General features: G+C 32.6%; 1 protein-coding gene across 1 annotated transcript; it reads right to left on the bottom strand.

Annotated features, from left to right (window-relative positions):
• Positions 1-481: 481 nt before the first annotated feature.
• LOC139488737 (uncharacterized) lies at positions 482-13808 on the bottom strand. The gene is made up of 4 exons (XM_071274566.1): positions 12954-13808; positions 10130-10303; positions 9064-9237; positions 482-1391 (listed from the first exon to the last, which is right to left on the bottom strand). Exons 1-4 carry the CDS (start codon positions 13669-13671, stop codon positions 1021-1023), a joined length of 1437 nt encoding a protein of 478 aa, XP_071130667.1. The 5' UTR covers positions 13672-13808; the 3' UTR covers positions 482-1020.
• Between the last annotated feature and the right edge of the window lie 6019 nt (positions 13809-19827).

Genomic DNA, 19827 nt, shown 5'->3' on the forward strand with positions numbered 1-19827 from the left:
TTGTGAACCCCGCTCGTGCTGGTGCACTCGACTCAAATCTTAACTGAATAGGATTGTCAGTTTTCCTATCGAAGGTCGGGGTTTTCTCCGGGCACTTCGGCTTCCTCCGCCAGTAAAGATTGGCTTCTCTGATTTTAAAGACCTTTCGGGATCTTTTAATTTTCAGGGATACAAACACACCAACAAAAATTTTAAGGTTGAATTTCCAATGGCTGATTTTATAATTATGAGAACAGAAAAAAAAACAGTGTGCTGTGAGATCCTCGCAAGCGTAACATAGAAAAAGGATATTTATTGAAATTAGTTCATCATCGAATAAGACGCACTGTATTACCAAAATGTGTACTTACTATGACCAACATGACACGTGCCCTAGAATCAGTAACGTTTTTTTCCATTAATAATCTTAGACAGGCATTTCTTAAAAGGACTGATGCTGCTCAGTCTTTATATATTTATTGGATAACATGTTTTCATTTCCTTTTTATTCGTAGAACATGAAATTTCTTGTTCTTTATATAATAAATATTTATAAATATAATAATATGTCTTTCCCTCTCTCTCTGTCTGTCTCTGTCTCTCTCTCTGTCTGTGTCGGTCTGTCTGTCTGTCTGTCTCTCTCTCTGTGTCTGTGTCTCTGTCTGTCTATCTCTCTCTCTCTCTCTCTCTCTCTCTCTCTCTCTGTCTGTGTGTCTGTCTGTCTGTTTGTCTGTCTGTCTGTCTCTTTCTCTCTCTCTCTGATTTATAATTCGAATTGTTCTTGTGTTACATCTCTACTGTCTATGATCTTGAGTTGTACATTGACTTTTAGTATATTATGAACTCCGAACACAGGACAAAGACTTTTGTTCGAGGCAACATTTTCAAATGAAATAGCAGGTTTTTGTGCATTTGAATTTTTCAATGAAAACTTATTGTGCTGTCTGTCTAAAAGAACCTCAAAAGTACCATTTTTCTGCAACTCTTCACTGTTTCCACTGAATACATCTTCAATGTTTAGTGTGCTGCGATGTTTTGCTCTCAAACAAATGTTGTTTTTAGATCCACATTTGGCCAGTGCAAATGACCAACCCTTTTCCTGTAAATTTCAACAAAATAACTAAGATCAATTTCGTCAAGCTGTGCAAGACCTACTTCTAAAATAAGATTAGTGTTCGTTAAAACAGTTTTCAAAGTATAATCATAAGAAACGCGGTAATATATTTTCTTTCCTTTTCCAAAACACTGGTCTGCAATAACTCCACTATACCTTTGTAGTGCCCCTCTACCAGGAAAACTTTTTTGTGTTTGCGTGGACCACTGGTTGCTCAGTATTCTGTTGTCACTTGATAAACACAGGTTCGCATTTAGAGTAGAAGGATCGAATCGTATGTCCATCGGTCGTCCTCTATCTAGGATAGAAATTAAACATTAAAAATTATTCAAATATATATAAATACACCTTTATGTATAGTGTTTTATAGTATAATAATTAATGAAAGGTCATCAAAATCATTATGTTTGATACGTTTTATTTCCCTACAACTTCAATAAATGTATACAAGAACGAGAAATTATAATATAAAATTATTCAGAATCATTTCTATGTACTAAGTCAGGAATATGACAGTTGTTTTTCCATTCCTATGATGTGTTTGCAGGCGCGTTGCTACGTTTACGTCAAAACACCCAGGCGTACACTTGAATTTTGGTGAAAAAATTATTTAAATCTCAATAAATTAAAAAGATCTTGTTTGAAGCACATCAGTCTTGTTAATCTTTCTTCAATACATTGTAATTGCGACTAAAAATGACGAAATTTTACTTTCGATCAAATGGTACCGTATTATATATGTGTTCGTTTTATGTCAGTCAAAGTCTTAATCTATTTGGTCCAGGGAATTCTTTTTACTTTCCTTCTGTTTAAAACAATTGATAATCAGCTAAGATTTGATATGTGCTTTGGAATTTAGCCGAGACTGCGACATTTATGATGAAAAAAAAAGAAAAAGCGAACTAAGATTTCCTGGGCGGCTTCAACGCGAACTAAGATTTCCTGGGCGGCTTCAACGCGAACTAAGATTTTCTCGGCGGCTTCAACTTTTTGTTCAACACATGGTTAAAATTTTTTTGAATATCAATAATTTTGTCAAACCTTCGTGAAATTTAACGAAAGTTGGACAGAAGCTGTTAATTCTCAGGAATATCCTGCACGAAAAGGTTTAGTCGAGTATTTGCTTTACACCATGGTTCCCTTTTAACATATTTTAAAGTAACTGGTTGGGATATTTTCTCTAACACCAATGACAATTACATTCCAAATCAACACAATGAATTATACATTAAACATAAAAAAGTATCAACTTGCTACATGTATTGATTGGTTTTTAATGACAAATGGGCTTTCTCCTCCTCGAACCTAATATACAAAAAAAAAGAGGAGGATATGAACCCCTGCCTCAGTCTATTCATACATACATGTATATATGCAGGTGAACATATGTCTGTAGGTAGTTTAATATGAAAGATTTCAAAAGCCAATTAAGAAAGTTTCAGTATCGAGACGACTATGTGCAATTTAATTTTAGTTTAACATTGAATATGGCTTGTAGACTCAACAATAATTTCAACGACAAGTGAGCATTGGATTGAAAAATGACGCTCATCCTCAACTTTATCAGCGGTACAATACAATTTTTGTTAGTATCTAGCATTTTCAATTCTTAATGTAATGGAAGAGCACCGATTCTGAATTAATATATGAACTACCTTTCTTAAAATCAATAATATCTAAATATTTCTTTCTTCTTGAAAACAGTCTTTAAATGAAAAATAAGTGTCAAGTTTCCAACAAAACACATAATGTACTAAGTTTTTAAAATTAGACAATTTGACAAAGACACAAGCGGGACAAGAATGTCACACATTATCTTAGATTGTTTACTAGTTTGTTATTGGCTTTTATACTGCACTCATTCTATTTGAACAGTCAAAATGGGTTGACTATATATTTCTATGACATATACCTTCACTGACCCGTTATCACTTTTCCTTATGAATATTTAGATAGAAGTTGGCGAAATATTCATGTCCGTCATATTTGTTTTTCGTAATAAGTTTTGTTGTAAATCATTATTCCTGCATCTCCACCATCCATAATAAAAGAGACATATTTTTCTAGATTTTAAAATAAGCTCGGGGTATAAAATCGGTATCCCTACAAATATATTGAGTTTCATCTCTCAGACTATGTCTGATCGATCGTTATTGGAAGTGCTGTGTACTGTCTCCGTATTTCGTGGATTCACATTCCCGAACATGTTACCGTATTCATAATTGGAATTGCTCATTTTTTCTGAGCACATATTTTGTCCTATTTGTCTTCTTATTTTTAAGGATCTGGGTATGTATTTGTCACTTTGTTTTTCTCATTTTGACTGACGCTACATTAGTCCATTATTTCTGCGACAAAATTAATTTAAATTAAACTCAGATAAGTGATACAAGGAGAGAAAGTGTTGCAACCAAAGAGGGCGGATAGTGTTATCCAACTCCGATATATTTATTTATGTAGTTAATAAGTCAACTTTATATTGGATGAGTTGAATACTTACTTTAATTAATCAGATCGAGAAGCACTGACTAAAATTTTAATCTTATCTATTGAAAGAAAAACGGATACATCATAATGACTCGCAGCTATAATTAGCAATATCAAAATCAACCTTCAAATACAATTTACTGATTAATTTACGATGTACATGACCTGGTCCAAATAGGGTTGACTATTTCCAGTTATTGTTTAAGTACCAAGAATTATCATCCACTTCCTTTTAAACTAGTCATAAGTGTGTGCAAGAAAATATATATGTTTATCCGTTATCTAGAACATTTACTAATTTAAAGTACACTACGTGTTTAACTACATGTATGCCTACTTTCAAAGTGGGATTGGCTGTCAACTTCATGTTGATCGATTTGACTCAAATTCCCATATTTGATTTATAACATACTAAAACGTACAATGTATCACCACTTTATAAAAATAAAAAATCTGCAATGCAAGGGCTTGCTAATACGTATCATCGTTTCGTGAGTATTTTAGGCTAGACGCAATCTATTTAACCATAATGGTGACTCCAGAAGACATCCGACGGTTTAAAAAGCGGTATTTTCATGATAACTATAAATATAGATATATAAAGATAGCGAACTCGTTCAATTGAAAATTTCAAGGTCTGTTTTATTACATATTATAGGTTAACCTTATATGGTAATCTTCGTTTTTACCTGTATAAGAAGGATTTACATTTGTTTCAATTTCGATGTTGACATTAAATTCCTTTTAACAACTGCGCACGCATCGTTCATGCAAACTCCATCTCCAGCTAATGGGTTATATTATTATGGGACTTTGAGTCAAATCGATCAACATGAAGTTGACAGCCAATCCCACTTTGAAAGTAGGCATACATGTAGTTAAACACGCAGTGTACTTTAATTTAGTAAATGTTTCAAATATAACATGAGTTGTGTTTCCAACCCATATGGCAGACAGTATAAAAATTAAAACTATTTTTCCGAACTCAAGTCACGCATTAAAAAAGTCTATTTAAGTATTCTTCACTATTGTCCGAGGTCGATATCTTTGAAAAAAAACTATGTAAAACAAAAAGCTCCTTCATGTTTAGATGCCCTTTTGGATACGTTTCAGAACATTATTTTTTCGTGTTCTCAAATGACAAAACCCCGTTTACGGCTATATTAGAAACTTTGTCAAGCTTCATTACTTTGGTAATCAGAGCAAACGTTAAAAATCATGGCGCCTACATAAACCATTAATTTAAATCTATGTTGAAAGAATTCATTTTGGGGCTAAACGAATGTTTATGATATAAAAAAGAAGATAATTATGGTATGATTTCAAATACGACAACTCTCAAATGACCAAACAACAACTATTGGCTACCTCGCGGCCTTCAACAATGAGCACAGCCCATGTCGTATAGTTAGATAAAAAAAAAGGCTTAAAATGGCAAATGTAAACAAAATACGGCATAATGTATGTAGAAAATAATGAATGAAAAACAAATGTGTTACACAGCAAACAACAACCATTTAATAACAGACTCCTGACTTGGGAAAGTCAAATACATAATAAGAGGGATCACAACTAATTATACATCATGTATATATGAATAAAACATCAATCGGTACACATCCAATATCCTATGGATGTAGTGTAAAGACGTCATTATCAGTAACAATTTGTAAGTTGTTTTGAATTCTAAAGAATGATACTGTAGATACCATGATACAGATATACCATGATACAGAGATACCATGATACCGAGATACCATGATACAGATATACCATGATACCGAGGCACCATGATACCGAGATACCATGATACCGAGATATCATGATACAGAGATACCATGATGCAGGGATACCATGATACAGAGATACCATAATGCAGAGATACCATGATACTGAGATACCATGATACAGATATACCATGATACAGAGATACCATTATACATAGAAACCATGATACAGAGATTCCAAGATGAAGATATACCATGATACACATATTCCGTGATACCATAATGCAGAGATACCATGATACAGAGATACCATGATACAGATATACCATGATACAGAGATACCATTATACAGAGATACCATGATACAGAGATACCAAGATACAGAGATACCATGATTCAGATATTCCATGATACAGAGATACCATGATAGAGATGATAAATGTAACTTCGCGAGTAATCAGTATCCCAGAATCCCTGTTTCAGAGCTATTAGCCAAGAATATTGCCAGCACTTCGGTAATGTCATGAAAATATTGATATATTGTAACGTAAATTTCATGCTATAAAATATTTTAAACAATTCTACTATAAGATATCAACCTTGGTAATGCATCGTTCTGATGATACCTTGGCTACATTTCTGTGTCCCTTATGGTTTAGAAGCTCTACATTTGGACTCCGAAGAGACATTAAGCACTGAAGAGACTTCAACTGTCGAATGCACATTAAGTGCAGCAAAATAAGCACAGTTGAAGTTATTTCAGTTTTTGTTTGAATTAACTTTATAAATACTACTTAATGATAAGATGCTTTTTCATAATTATAATGAATATTGACAAGATTCTATAATGTGGTTTTTAAATTGGACATACAGAAATGAAGTTTAAATATCGTGCTTTCTTAAACAATGCACAGCAAAGACACACGACGACACAGCCAAAACAGCAAGCAGCAAAATCGGAGGACTTAGGTACTTTTAAAAATAATGTATAACGAATTATTAAAACGACTCAATTGTTCTGTATGTGCATGTTTCAAGACAGAATCGTGCCATTCAGTCCTTGTCATTTATTGCTGTATATCCTATTCTTTCAATGGTTATTGGTGTATATGTAAATCAAGGTGTGAGTATTTAAGTTTGAATTGTTTCACATTTGTAAATCTTATATCTGACGATGCGATTTTTTCACAAAGCAGTGATTTAGACGTTATTTTGTTCTTTTTAGGAGATTTTATATAGATTAGACCGTTGGTTTTTTCGTTTTGAATAGTTGTACACTAGTAATTTTGGGGCCCTTTATCGTTTGCTGTTCGGTGTGAGCCAGGGCTCCATATGGAAGACCGTACCTTGACTTATAATGGTTTACTTTTATAAATTGTTATTTGGATGGAGAATTGTCTCATTGGCACTCATACCACATCTTCCTAAATCTATTTTTTTGAGTTGTTGCATTCAATTTTAATTTTGAATTTTGAATCTGTGAGATGCTGGTTTCAAAGATACTTGATGAAGATACTTGATGAAGATACTTGATGAAGATACTTGATGAAGATACTTGATGAAGATACTTGATGAAGATACTTGATGAAACCTTGATTAGTTTGATATTTCTCCTTTTATTTGAACAAATAAAGAACATCAATTAAAATATATGTAAATTTTCGGTATGAGTAATCATTAAGGAACTTCCTATCTTCGCGAACAAAACGTAACATTACAAACCATACCAAACTCAAGGAAAAATGTAAAACTTAAAGTCCCTTATCAACTGGCTAAATTAAAAGCTCCAACACATCAAACGAAAAGAAAAACAACTATCATATTCCTGGCTTAATACAGGCATTTCCATATGTAGAAAATAGTAAATTAAATCAAGTTTGATTGCTAGTGAAACCCCTTGCTTGTATGATAGGGGCATACGATTCCATTATATGGACAATATTATCAACAAAACAAATGTATACGTACATGATAGGTAAAAATCTCAGAAATAAGAATACAACAATCAAACTTGGTGTTATAGTAATCATTATCACTATGAACAAAAAAACCCAAACAAATATGTCAACAAAGCAAAACAAAATGGCATATACACAAAGTCCATGGATAAACATGAATGACAAGAATTCAAAAATACACATGTCTATATATGGCCTTTATGTTTAAACTGTGTTCATCTTTCAATGAATCCATCAATTTATGTATCTATGTATAGACATAAAATTACATAATATCTATATAACTATTGATCTATTTATCTATTATTCATGTTTATTTCTTTCTTTCTTTATATAAAAAAATATTATTTTTTTTAATTTAAAATTCGAACTGTTCTTGTGTAACATCTCTACTCTCCAATATCTGGAGAAGAACATTAACTTTTAGTATGTTATGAACTCCGAATACTGGACAAAGTACTTTGTTTGAGGCAACATTTTCAAACGAAATAACAGATTTTTGCGTATTTGAAATTTTCAAAGTAAACTTATTTTTCTGCCTGTCTATAAGTAATTCAAAGGTACCATTTTTCTGCAAACCTACACTGTTCCCACTGAAGAAATCATTAGTATGTAGTGTTCTAAGATGTTTTGCTCTCAAACAAATGTTGTTTGAAGAACCACATCTGGCAAGTGCAAATGACCAACCCTTTTGCTGTACATTTCCAACAAAATAAGATCGATCAACCTCGTCCCTCTGTGAAAGACCTACTTCTAAAATAAGATTAGTGGCCGACAAAACAGTTTTCAAAGTATAGCTATAGAAAACACGGTAATATATTTTCTTTCCATTTCCGAAACACTGGTCTGCAATGACTCCACTATATCTTTGTAGTGCGCCTCTAACAGGAGACACTTTGGGTGTTTGACTTGACCTCTGGTTGCTCAGAATTGTATTGTCTCTTGATAAATACCGTTTCGTATTTAGAGTAGATGGGTCGAAAGCCATATTCAGTAATACTCTTCTACCTAGGATAGAAAATATACATTTTCAAATTAGTGTTGTTATCTCTTAAACATTCATATCTCATTATTAAAATATTTTGTAAAAGGTCTTAATTCTATAATAAAATATGATTTTTTTTTAGGCTGACATGAAAAGTATACGAGAGAAAAAAAATTAGAATAGACAAATTTACGGACTTTGTCTTCACTTTCCAAGGATCAAACCTCTTTACCTCAAAATGAGCAAGCTATAGCGAGCCAGCTGACGGATACGAAACGAAAGCATTAAGTAATTGCTTGAAAATATATAAAATATTATTTGAAATGAGAGCCGAAAGATACCAAAACGTCATTCACCTGTTTCGTGATATTATGTCAAAACACTATTTAGCATACTTAAAAACCTATATATCAGTAACATTATAGGAGATATAAAACGGATGTAGAGAAGTCATATTATTACCATTAATATTTATATTATGTTTGTTTAACGAGTAAAAGTTTGTTGTGACGACTGATCGAACAAATTGCTGCTCGAGGCTTTATTTCTGTTCGGCTTTTCATGATAGTGTATAAACATGATAAAGTAATAAATCACCAAACGATTCTGTATACCAAAGTTTTTCAACTTCTTAGTCAGGGGTTTTAACTTTGCCACATACCACATGTAACTCTTTCAAAAGTATTAAAGTAGAAAAAAATATGAATTTTATAAGTACGAAATGCTCAGAGACATTAGGATGAGATCATCTTTATTATCTTCTTTGATAGCATCGTACAAAGATATCTTAATCATGTTGAATTTTACAATTACCTTGGCAATGTGTAGTAGTGCATGTTCTTGTGTCTCTACTAACTTTATCAATACATGTTTTTGATCTTCTATTTTGTCGTCTAGATCTATATTGTGTACCATTTCCACACGAAACACTGCACTCTGTCCAGGATGACCATTGGTCCCATTCACATACTAGTGGCCTATTGAGCACTGAGATAAGGAGCAGGAAAGTTTATGTTAGTGTGATCCATCATTTTTATATAGTATATTTAAACATGTTAAAGACAGTTTTGAGTATTGGAGTCATTTCGTATCCTTAATGTTTCGTACCCTGGAAAGACATTTTAGTTCCGTGTGCATTTCGAACTTTGACCAATTCGTATCCCATGGAATATCAATATGTATATACCGTTTCATACTCCATGGAAGATTTATATGTAGGCCATTACCCCATTGAAGATTCATATCTATACCATTTCGTATCTCATGCAAGATTTATTTGAACAACTGTTCATAAATATAAAAACGGTTGCTAAATTTACTTCATTATTTTAGAGTTGAAAAAATAATTATGTATAATATTGCAAAACAAAAAGTGTAATTCAAAGTTCGAAAGTTTCAAAGTACTGCTTTATCAAAACCAAACATCGGTCTTAAAAAAAATGTCCATGGCTGGTTTCATTTTTTTAATGTAATATTTACAACAAAAATCTATTAATATTCTATTTCTTTAAAAGATATATCGTAAAGGCAGAGGAACGAAACGGTAAAGATACGAAATAACTTGCCGCCTTCAAAGTACACTTGTCTAGATGTAGTAGATGCGTAAGCTTGTATGTTGATGTCCAATCAGGAGCTTCACATGTGGTTAGATTGAATATGATACAACTTTTCCTGTGTTCAAAACGAAGTTAAGCGTGACTGTTTGGTTTATATTGGAAGAAATTAAATACCCAACATTGTTGGAATTCAAATAGCGTTTCCCCTTAAGAAAAATAAACACCTTCAAAATATACGAAGACGACCAATAAAATTTGCATTAAAAACGAATTGCAATTGATTATTTCTAATTTAACAACTCTACCCTCTTCTTAAAATGTACCTTGGCAAAATTTATTGTTGCATGTTCGCGTTTCATTATCAGTTTTACCACTACATGTTTGCGCTGTATCATCTTGGTATCTTTCTCTATATTGTGTACAATTTCCACATAAAACACTGCATTCTGACCACGAAGACCAAGTGACCCATTCACATACTGATGTGTTATTCATTGCTACAGTTAGATGTAGAAAAGTCATAATTAGTGTATTCCATCATTTGATAAATCTATATAAAAGGCATACTACTACATGTACTAGTTCTATGGATTATTGGTATATCAAATGTTGGATTTGACTTTGAATGAATAGAAATTATATAAAAAAAAAATGTCTCAGACAAACTTTAATAACATTTAGTTTTGTTTTGTTTTTCGATGTGTATGCTCGTTTCCTCCTAATACACAATTCAAAAGTATTGTTCTGTCAGTGTATTTGGCGTACGTTTCATACAAGTAACATTGAATGTCAAATGATACATTTATAGTTGGATAGGGTATAAAACTTTAGTGTAGTAATATACAACTATACAACCAATTGTGAAACGCGAGCCTTGTGTAGAGTATGCAATTCTGAGAAGTATTATTGTTACGCTTAACATGTGCTTATCTTATTCCAGATGGCATCAATATGTTAACCATATACATGTATCGAATTTCAACTTTTTCAAAATCCGACTACATGTGCATGAGTTTTATAATATATATTTAAAAAAAGAATATTTCCAGATATATCAATGTTAATTTTCACAAATATTCAATGTGTCCTTAATCACAAGAAACCCCAGCATTTTGAATAATGTTGCTTAAGCATATCGACACTTTTTAAATGTACTGTTTCATTGAAAGGCGACATTCTAGATCGCTTATTCAAAGTTTCAATAATCCAGCGCTAGCATATAGTAAACATATTAGTAAAACTGAGAATGGAAATGAGGAATATGTTAAAGAGACAACAACCCGAACATAAAAAATTCTAAACTTATTTTGTCATATTTTTTTGCTTTGATTTCGTTCTTTATTTGGCCTGCTTATATATTTAGCTTGATTATAGCGCCACAGTTGGGTCTTTTGACCTAACGCGCATCTGTCTGTTGTACATACTTTTAAAACTTGTTTGATAGATTAAGATATTGAAATGTCTTTCAAATATCACTACTATGTCTTTTTGAAATTTGGTCTTTAACATGTCACTAACTTATCTTGCAAGTCCAAACACACATAGAACAATTAAATTTTCATAACTAAGTTTGACACGAAGTCATTTCCGATCATATAATTGACAAGTTTATGAATGTCATGAAACCTAAAATCATCTTCCTGTCCCATATATGTCTAATTTCAGAGTATATCATATACATCTTGTGTAAGATTTTTTTTACTTTTCTACAGATCCTATGTAATAACGCAGCTATGTTGTGTACCATGTCCCATGAAGATGACAATGAAACATATAGAATATCTCCTAGTAGAATACTGACAGTAATAAATGACAATGTAATCATACATGTATGCTTTGAATAATAGAGAATAACAGAAATATCCAAACATTATTGTATCGTAGAAATTATGTTATTCTGGGTAATACATCTATTTTGAATAATCTTTATAATCCCTGGATGTATCACCTACGGTTGCGTGATCACAATGAGACCGGAACGTCGTGGTTCGATAATCGACCAGGTTAACAGGGCTGTGATTTTGTAATATATTCGTTTTTTATTCTACAGATAGTCACCACTTTAGTTTAAACATGTATATCTAATTTATAGTCAGTTTATAAAATTTACTGTTTGCAAAACTATGTATTATTCTTGATAATAATGAGGATTTTAACCCAGGCGGTTAACCCTGGCCTCACAACTTTTTAGAACTTTTGGTCCTCGACGATCTTCAACTTGGTAGTTGTTATGACTTTCAAACGTTTGACATCTGAGCATAGTTTTGTGTGGACGTAGCGCGCGTCTGGTGTATAAAAATATTTTTTAACCTGTTACCTTTGGATGGTTATTATTCGTTTGTTTCTCTGTCCTATATTTTCTCCCATTTATCTGTTTATTTTGTGTAACCCTGTCGTGTAATGTTGTCATTTTAATGTTATAATTAACACTGCCATTTCAGCGGCAGGCTTGGCATGCTACAAAACCAGGTTCGATCCACCATTTTTTCATAAAATGCCCTGTTCCAAGTCAGGAAAATGGCCATTGTTACATTATAGTTCGTTTCTGTGTGTGTTCGGTGTTGTGTCTTTGATGTGTTGTAGTTCTCTTATATTTGATACGTTTCCCTCAGTTTTAGTTTGTAACCCGGATTTGTTTTTTTTCTCTATTGAGTTATGAATTTTAAACAGCGGTATACTACTGTTGTCTTAATTTAAAAAACAACATAAAATAGCATTTGATGTTTCTCATCGTCGTTTAAGAGTAAAATCGAAAACCATGTCGAAGTCAGAATAATGTGTCAGAGTGGAAAGGCATACATTCTTGCAGACTTTTATTTTGTGAAGTAGAAAAGTAAAACCCAAAAACAAATTAGTCATAGAGATTATACTGTCTAGTGACATACAAAACATTTGTGTTGTATTTTTTAATAAATTTTGTATGTTCGAATTATATAAAATACGCTTTTAAGATTTTACTCAATACAAAGAGGAATTACAATTTTTGAGGCAAACTGTTACACACCTAGTTCAAACTTGGATACTATATTTTGAAAATGACAAAATTTTAATTCAATTCAGCATTAACTACTAGTAATTGAGAAAACGAGTATGCAACCAATATTTTAGTTGTTAACAAATGTTTTATATAAAAAAATGACTAAATACCTTGATTTGTAATATTGTGCCTGTCGGGATCTTCAGTTTTGTTCTTCGTCAACAGAAAAACAGCGGCACAGCCGATGGCAGCTACCACAAGAAGAACAACGAAAAAACATGCCAACCATTTTCCTCGCTGATTGTCGAAAATGGTAATATTTTTACAACTTCTAGGGGCATTTTTAGTGAGATTCAGTTGCTTCCCATCCACAATCTCATATAATTTAGAATCATAAGAAGCCTGGGTTTGCAAGTCACTATAATAATTATCTCGCTGAACATCTGCTATTTGATTAGTATCACAAGAAATGTAAGTGTAGATTCTTGATGTTGGCTCTGAATTAACACAATTTTCAAACACATATTCTACGTCGCCCTGACAGTTCGTGGAATCATAAATGTTCGCAGTGAGTCGACATTCAAGGGTCAAACTCTGATAAGTTTGATTCTGTTCCATTTTACAATCCTTTTGTTCCATGTTTCTATTGTTGGAGTTTTTATAATTGTGTTCTGCATTTTGAATGTTTTGCAAGGTATCATACCTGCAATTTGTTGTTTCAGAGTGCTGCTCCCTCAACGGTTCATACGTTTGATTTTCACTAAAAAGTGTTTTGACTGAAGTATCTCCATCACGGTTTGAATATGATTTTTCCATAATGTACACGTGAATCTTCCCTTCTAATCGCAGAGTTAACTTTGTACTAATAAATAACTGTTTAAATTTCATGTATTAAGCAACATTTACTGAAGTTGGCACCGACACTAAAACAAAGGAACATACAGTTTTTCTTTAAATAAAGGAGTTTTTATTTAAAGTTTGAACATGCTATTTCAAACTTGTCAAACGGGAATTTCCTTAGGTCTATTGTTTTATTTACAGATAATTTGACATGTTCTTATCAAGATGACGCATCCCTTGCGCGTAATTTCGTGGTAAATTTATCAAGTGCATGTTTTTAATTGATGTGAGTCATGGGACGTTAAAATAAATTTACATATCTGTATTATATATACAATATTGCGTCTATGACAAAAATATTTTTTGCTTTAGATGAGACTTAAACGTAAGCAAGGTCTAGGTTTACCTTGCAATAATAGTTTCGTGTTGATTTAAAAATATTTCTGTTTCTGACATTGATTTAATATTGTTTTGTATACTAAATCTAAATATAGCTATTTATGTAGGCATTGAAATGCTTACACAAAGCAATAGTACCCTTCCCTAAACGAGCCCCACATTTTGCGGAAAAGCTCTGTGAAATTAAATCGACCCTGTACTTAATCTTGTTAATTGAACTTTATACTATATTTGGTAAATAAAAAAAAAGAAAAAAAGAGGAGGATATGAACCCTGCCTCAGTCTTTTCATACATATATATGCAGGTGAACATATGTCAGTAGGTAGTTTAATATGAAAGATTTCAAAAGCCAATTAAGAAAGTTTCAGAATCGAGACGACTATGTGCAATTTAATTTTAGTTTAACATTGAATATGGCTTGTAGACTCAACAATAATTTCAACATTTTGAACGTGACGTCACGACAAATGGTTACATGCCATTGTTCCGACGGCCCATTAGTCCGATAGCTCACTGGTCCGACAACCCATTAGTCCGACAACCCAATAGTCCGACAACGCATTGCTCCGACAACCCAATACTCTGACAACCCATAAGTCCGGCACTTATCAAGTTAAGTACCAGGGTATCAGGGTAAAATAAAATGTGTCTGTCTGTATTATTACGTTTAGATATGTAATAGCATATTTTAAGAAATAACTCCGTATACATAACATAAGGCTATTGAGGTAGTTCGAATACTTTCTATATACTCAATTCGAAATCTGTATGTATAATATAAAAGAAAAGAATATTTCATTTTCCAAATTCAAGAATCTTTAAAGAGCATATAAATCAAGAACAATCATTGATGGTACGAGCTACTGATGATACCTCCGCAAAAACATTTCGGTAAACAGGAAGTTTTTGAGTTGTGAATCTGAAAAAGCATCACAAAGTATAACTGACTTTTATAAACCTTGAAACCAAATTTTAGAAATCATTGTATTGTCGTTCCTGAGAAAAATATGACGACAATTTTCAACTTTGGTTGTCATATGTAATGAGTAATGAATATGAAAACGTATCACACGATATAGCCGACTCCAATAAACCTTTCACAAATCCTTGTAATATAGTTCATGAAAAACATGCAACGAAAATATTTATGGGACGGACGGACAAACTGACGGTTGGACGGTTGGACGGACGGACAGACAGAGGTAAAACAGTATACCTCCACTTTTTTTTCGAAGCGGCGGTCTAATGATTGGGTCAACATTATGACATTACAATACTAATATGATATAATTATCTGTATATCACTATAAGCCTCAGTCACAATCGGAGCCAAGACAAAATAGATAAAAAAAAACACATTGATATCAAATAACAGTCAGTATCAAGACATGTACTACATAATTCAAAAGAACTAACAATGTAATCATCATTTCCCCCATAATATTAAAATTTTCTTGTGCTAACATAAAAAATTTATCATATTTATATCTAACTTTTTAAAGTTCTTACATGTGCTAGAAATATGGTGAAAGAGTTCCTCCCTCAAATTATTATGAAGTGAGCATTGGATTGAAAAATGACGCTCATCCTCAAATTTATCAGCTGTACAATACAATTTTTTTTAGTATCTAGCATTTTCAATTCTTAATGTAATGGAAGAGCACCGATTCTGAATTAATATATGAACTACCTTTCTTAAAATCAATAATATCTAAATATTGCTTTCTTTTTGAAAACAATCTTTAAATGAAAAAAAAGGGTCAAGTTTCCAACAAAACACATAATGTACTAAGTTTTTAAAATTAGACAATTTGACAAAGACACAAGCGGGACAAGAATGTCACACATTATCTTAGATTTTTTACTTGTTTGTTATTGGCTTTTATACTGTACTCATTCTATTTGAACAGTCAAAATGCGTTGACTGTATATTTCTGTGACATATACCTTCACTGACCCGTTATCACTTTTCCTTATGAATATTTAGATAGAAGTTGCCGAAATATTCATGTCCGTCATATTTGTTTTTCGTAATAAGTTTTGTTGTAAATCATTATTCCTGCATCTCCACCATCCATAATAAAAGAGACATATTTTCTAGATTTTGAAATAAGCTCAGGGTATAAAATCGGTCTCCCTACAAATATATTGAGTTTCATCTCTCAGACTATTTCTGATCGATCGCTATTGGAAGTGCTGTGTACTGTCTCCGTATTTCGTGGATTCACATTCCCGAACATGTTACCGTATTCATAATTGGAATTGCTCATCTTTTCTGAGCACATATTTTGTCCTATTTGTCTTCTTACTTTTAAGGATCTGGGTAAGTATTTGTCACTTTGTTTTTCTCATTTTGACTGACGCTACACTAGTCCAATATTTATGTTATGTCTGCGACAAAATTAATTTAAATTAAACTAAGATAAGTGATACAAGGAGAGAAAGTGTTGCGACCAAAGAGGGCGGATAGTGTTATCCAAGTCCGATATATTTATTTATGTAGTTAATAAATCAACTTTATATTGGATGAGTTGATTACTTACTTTAATTAATCAGATCGAGAAGCACTGACTCAAATTTTAATCTTATCTATTGAAAGAAAAACGGATACATCATAATGACTCGCAGCTATAATTAGCAATATCAAAATCAACCTTCAAATACAATTTACTGATTAATTTACGATTTACATGACCTGGTCCAAATAGGGTTGACTATTTCCAGTTATTGTTTAAGTACCAAGAATTATCATCCACTTCCCTTTAAACTAGTCATAAGTGTGTGCAAGAAAATATATATGTTTATCCGTTATCTAGAACATTTACTAATTTAAAGTACACTGCGTGTTTAACTACATGTATGCCTACTTTCAAAGTGGGATTGGCTGTCAACTTCATGTTGATCGATTTGACTCAAATTCCCATATTTGATTTATAACATACTAAAACGTACAATGTATCACCACGTTATAAAAATAAAAAACCTGCAATGCATGGGCTTGCTAATACGTATCATCGTTTCGTATGTATTTTAGGCTAGACGCAATCTATTTAACCATAATGGTGACTACAGAAGACATCCGTGGGTCAAAAAAGCGGTATTTTCATGATAACTATAAATATAGATATATAAAGATACAGAACTCGTGCAATTGAAAATTTCAAGGTCTGTTTTATTTCATATTATAGGTTAACCTTATATGGTAATCATCGTTTTTACCTGTATAAGAAGGATTTACATTTGTTTCAATATCGATGTTGACATTAAATTTCTTTTAACAACTGCTCAAGCATCATTCATGCAAACTTCATCTCCAGCTAATGGGTTATAATAAAAGGTGAATCAGACCGATTTCAATGTGGTCAAATTATTAACTTGCAAATGAATGATTTCTCATCGATGTTTCTTATATAAAAAAGATGTGGTATGATTGTCAGAAAGACAACTCTCCAAAAGAGACCAAATGACACAGAAAATAACAGCTATCATTGGTCATCGTACGGCCTAAAGTTTTTTTAGCAAAGCCCTTACCGCATATATAGTTAGCTATAAAAGACCCAGAAATCACAAATGTAAAACAATTCTAACGAAAAAACTAACGGCCTTATTAACGTAATTTTTTTTAACGGAAAACAAATATGTAACACAGCAGCAAACGACAGGAGAGCCGATGTGTAGTGGTTAGTGCATTGTACTACTAACACAAAGGTTCCTGGTTCGAATCCCGTTCCGTGATGAAAATTTCAGGAACTGAATTTTCGGCTCTCCCTTGATACCATTTGCAAGTATGGTCTTGAGGAAACGATGATAGTCTGTCGGGAGATGACGATAACTGACCGACCCGTGTTAAGAGAGAGCCATATCGCTTGCACGTAAAAGACACCCTTTTTGATTTTGAAAAAAAGCAGTCTAATACCGCTACAAGGCAGCACTCGCACCCGCAAAGTGGCAAGGGATTAATATAAGTTGCAAAACTTGTTTTCCGATCTACTATAAATAAATATGTTTAAATTAACAAACGAAAACCGCAGAATTCCTGACTTGGGACAGGCAAATGTATGCAGAATGTGGCAGTTTTAAATTATAGCGAGATCCCAATCACCTCCAAACCTTGGACAGTTGCGTAACAGTACAACATAAGAAAGAACTATTAAAATCAGTCGAAAAGGCTTACCTCATCGATCAGCTGGATACAATAGAAATAGCTTAAACAAAAACAGAGTGGACGTGACCTGGAACTTGTACATCCCAACAACAAAAAGACAATAAGATGTCTAACAAAGTAGTCGCAGTAACAAAGACATCTAGTTCTAAGTTCATAACAATTTATACACAAAAAATCATGCATCTAAGACTAATCTTTCAATAAGTACACATCCAACATCCAATGGATTTAGTGTTATAAAGAGTCAGATAAACAATAAATGATCATGGTCGAAATATTCATCTTTTGATATAAGATGTGTTCCGTTTAATGGTATTAGATGAGAAACAAATATAACATGAGTTGTGTTTCCAACCCATATGGCAGTCAGTATAAAAATAAAACTATTTTTCCGAACTCAAGTCACGCATATAAAAAGTCTATTTAAGTATTCTTCACTATTGTCCGAGGCCGATATCTTTGAAAAAACTATGTAAAAAACAAAAAGCTCCTTCATGTTTAGATGCCCTTTCGGACACGTTTCAGAACATTATTTTTCTGTGTTCTCAAATGACAAAACCCCGTTTACGGCTATATTAGAAACTTTGTGGAGCTTCATTGCTTTCGTAATCAGAGTAAAGTTTTTAACGTTAAAAATCATGGCGCCTAAATAAACCCTTAATTTAAATCTATAATGAAAGAATTCATTTTGGGGCTAAACGAATGTTTATGATATAAAAAAGAAAATATGGTATGATTTCAAACACGACAACTCTCAAATGACCAAATAACAACTATTGGTTACCTCACGGCCTTCAACAATAAGCACAGCACATGTCGTATAGTTAGATATAAAAGGCTTAAAATGACAAATGTAAACAACATACGGCATAATGTATGTACAGAATATTGAATGAAAAACAAATGTGTTACACAGCAAACAACAACCATTTAATAGCAGACTCCTGACTTTGGAAAGTCAAATAGATAATAAGAGGGTTCACAACTAATTATACGTCATGTATATATGACTAAAACATCAATCGGTACACATCCAATATCCTATGGATGTAAGTTTTTTTGAATTCTAAAAAATTATAGATACAATGATACAGAGATACCATGATACCGAGATACCATGATACCAAGATATCATGATACAGAGATACCATAATACAGAGATACCATGATACAGAGATACCATAATACAGAGATACCACGATACAGAGATAACATGATACAGAGATACCATAATACAGATATACCATGATACAGAGATACCATGATACAGAGATACCATGATTCAGAGATACCATAATGCAAAGATACCATGATACAGAGATACCATGATACAGAGATACCATGATACAGAGAAACCATGATACAGAGATACCAAGATACAGAGATACCAGGATACAGATATTCCATGATACAGAGATACCATGATACAGAGATACCATGATACAGAGATACCATGATACAGAGATACCATGATACAGAGATACCATGATACAGAGATACCATGATACAGATGGTAAACGTAACTTCGCGAGTAATCAGTATCCCAGCATCCCCGTTTCAGAGCTATTACCCAAGAATATTGCCAACACTTCGGTAATGTCATGAAAATATTGATATATTGTTACGTAGATTTTATGAT

This window comes from Mytilus edulis, chromosome 9 (assembly GCF_963676685.1).
Source record: "Mytilus edulis chromosome 9, xbMytEdul2.2, whole genome shotgun sequence".
Classification (NCBI taxonomy): Eukaryota; Metazoa; Mollusca; class Bivalvia; order Mytilida; family Mytilidae; genus Mytilus; species Mytilus edulis.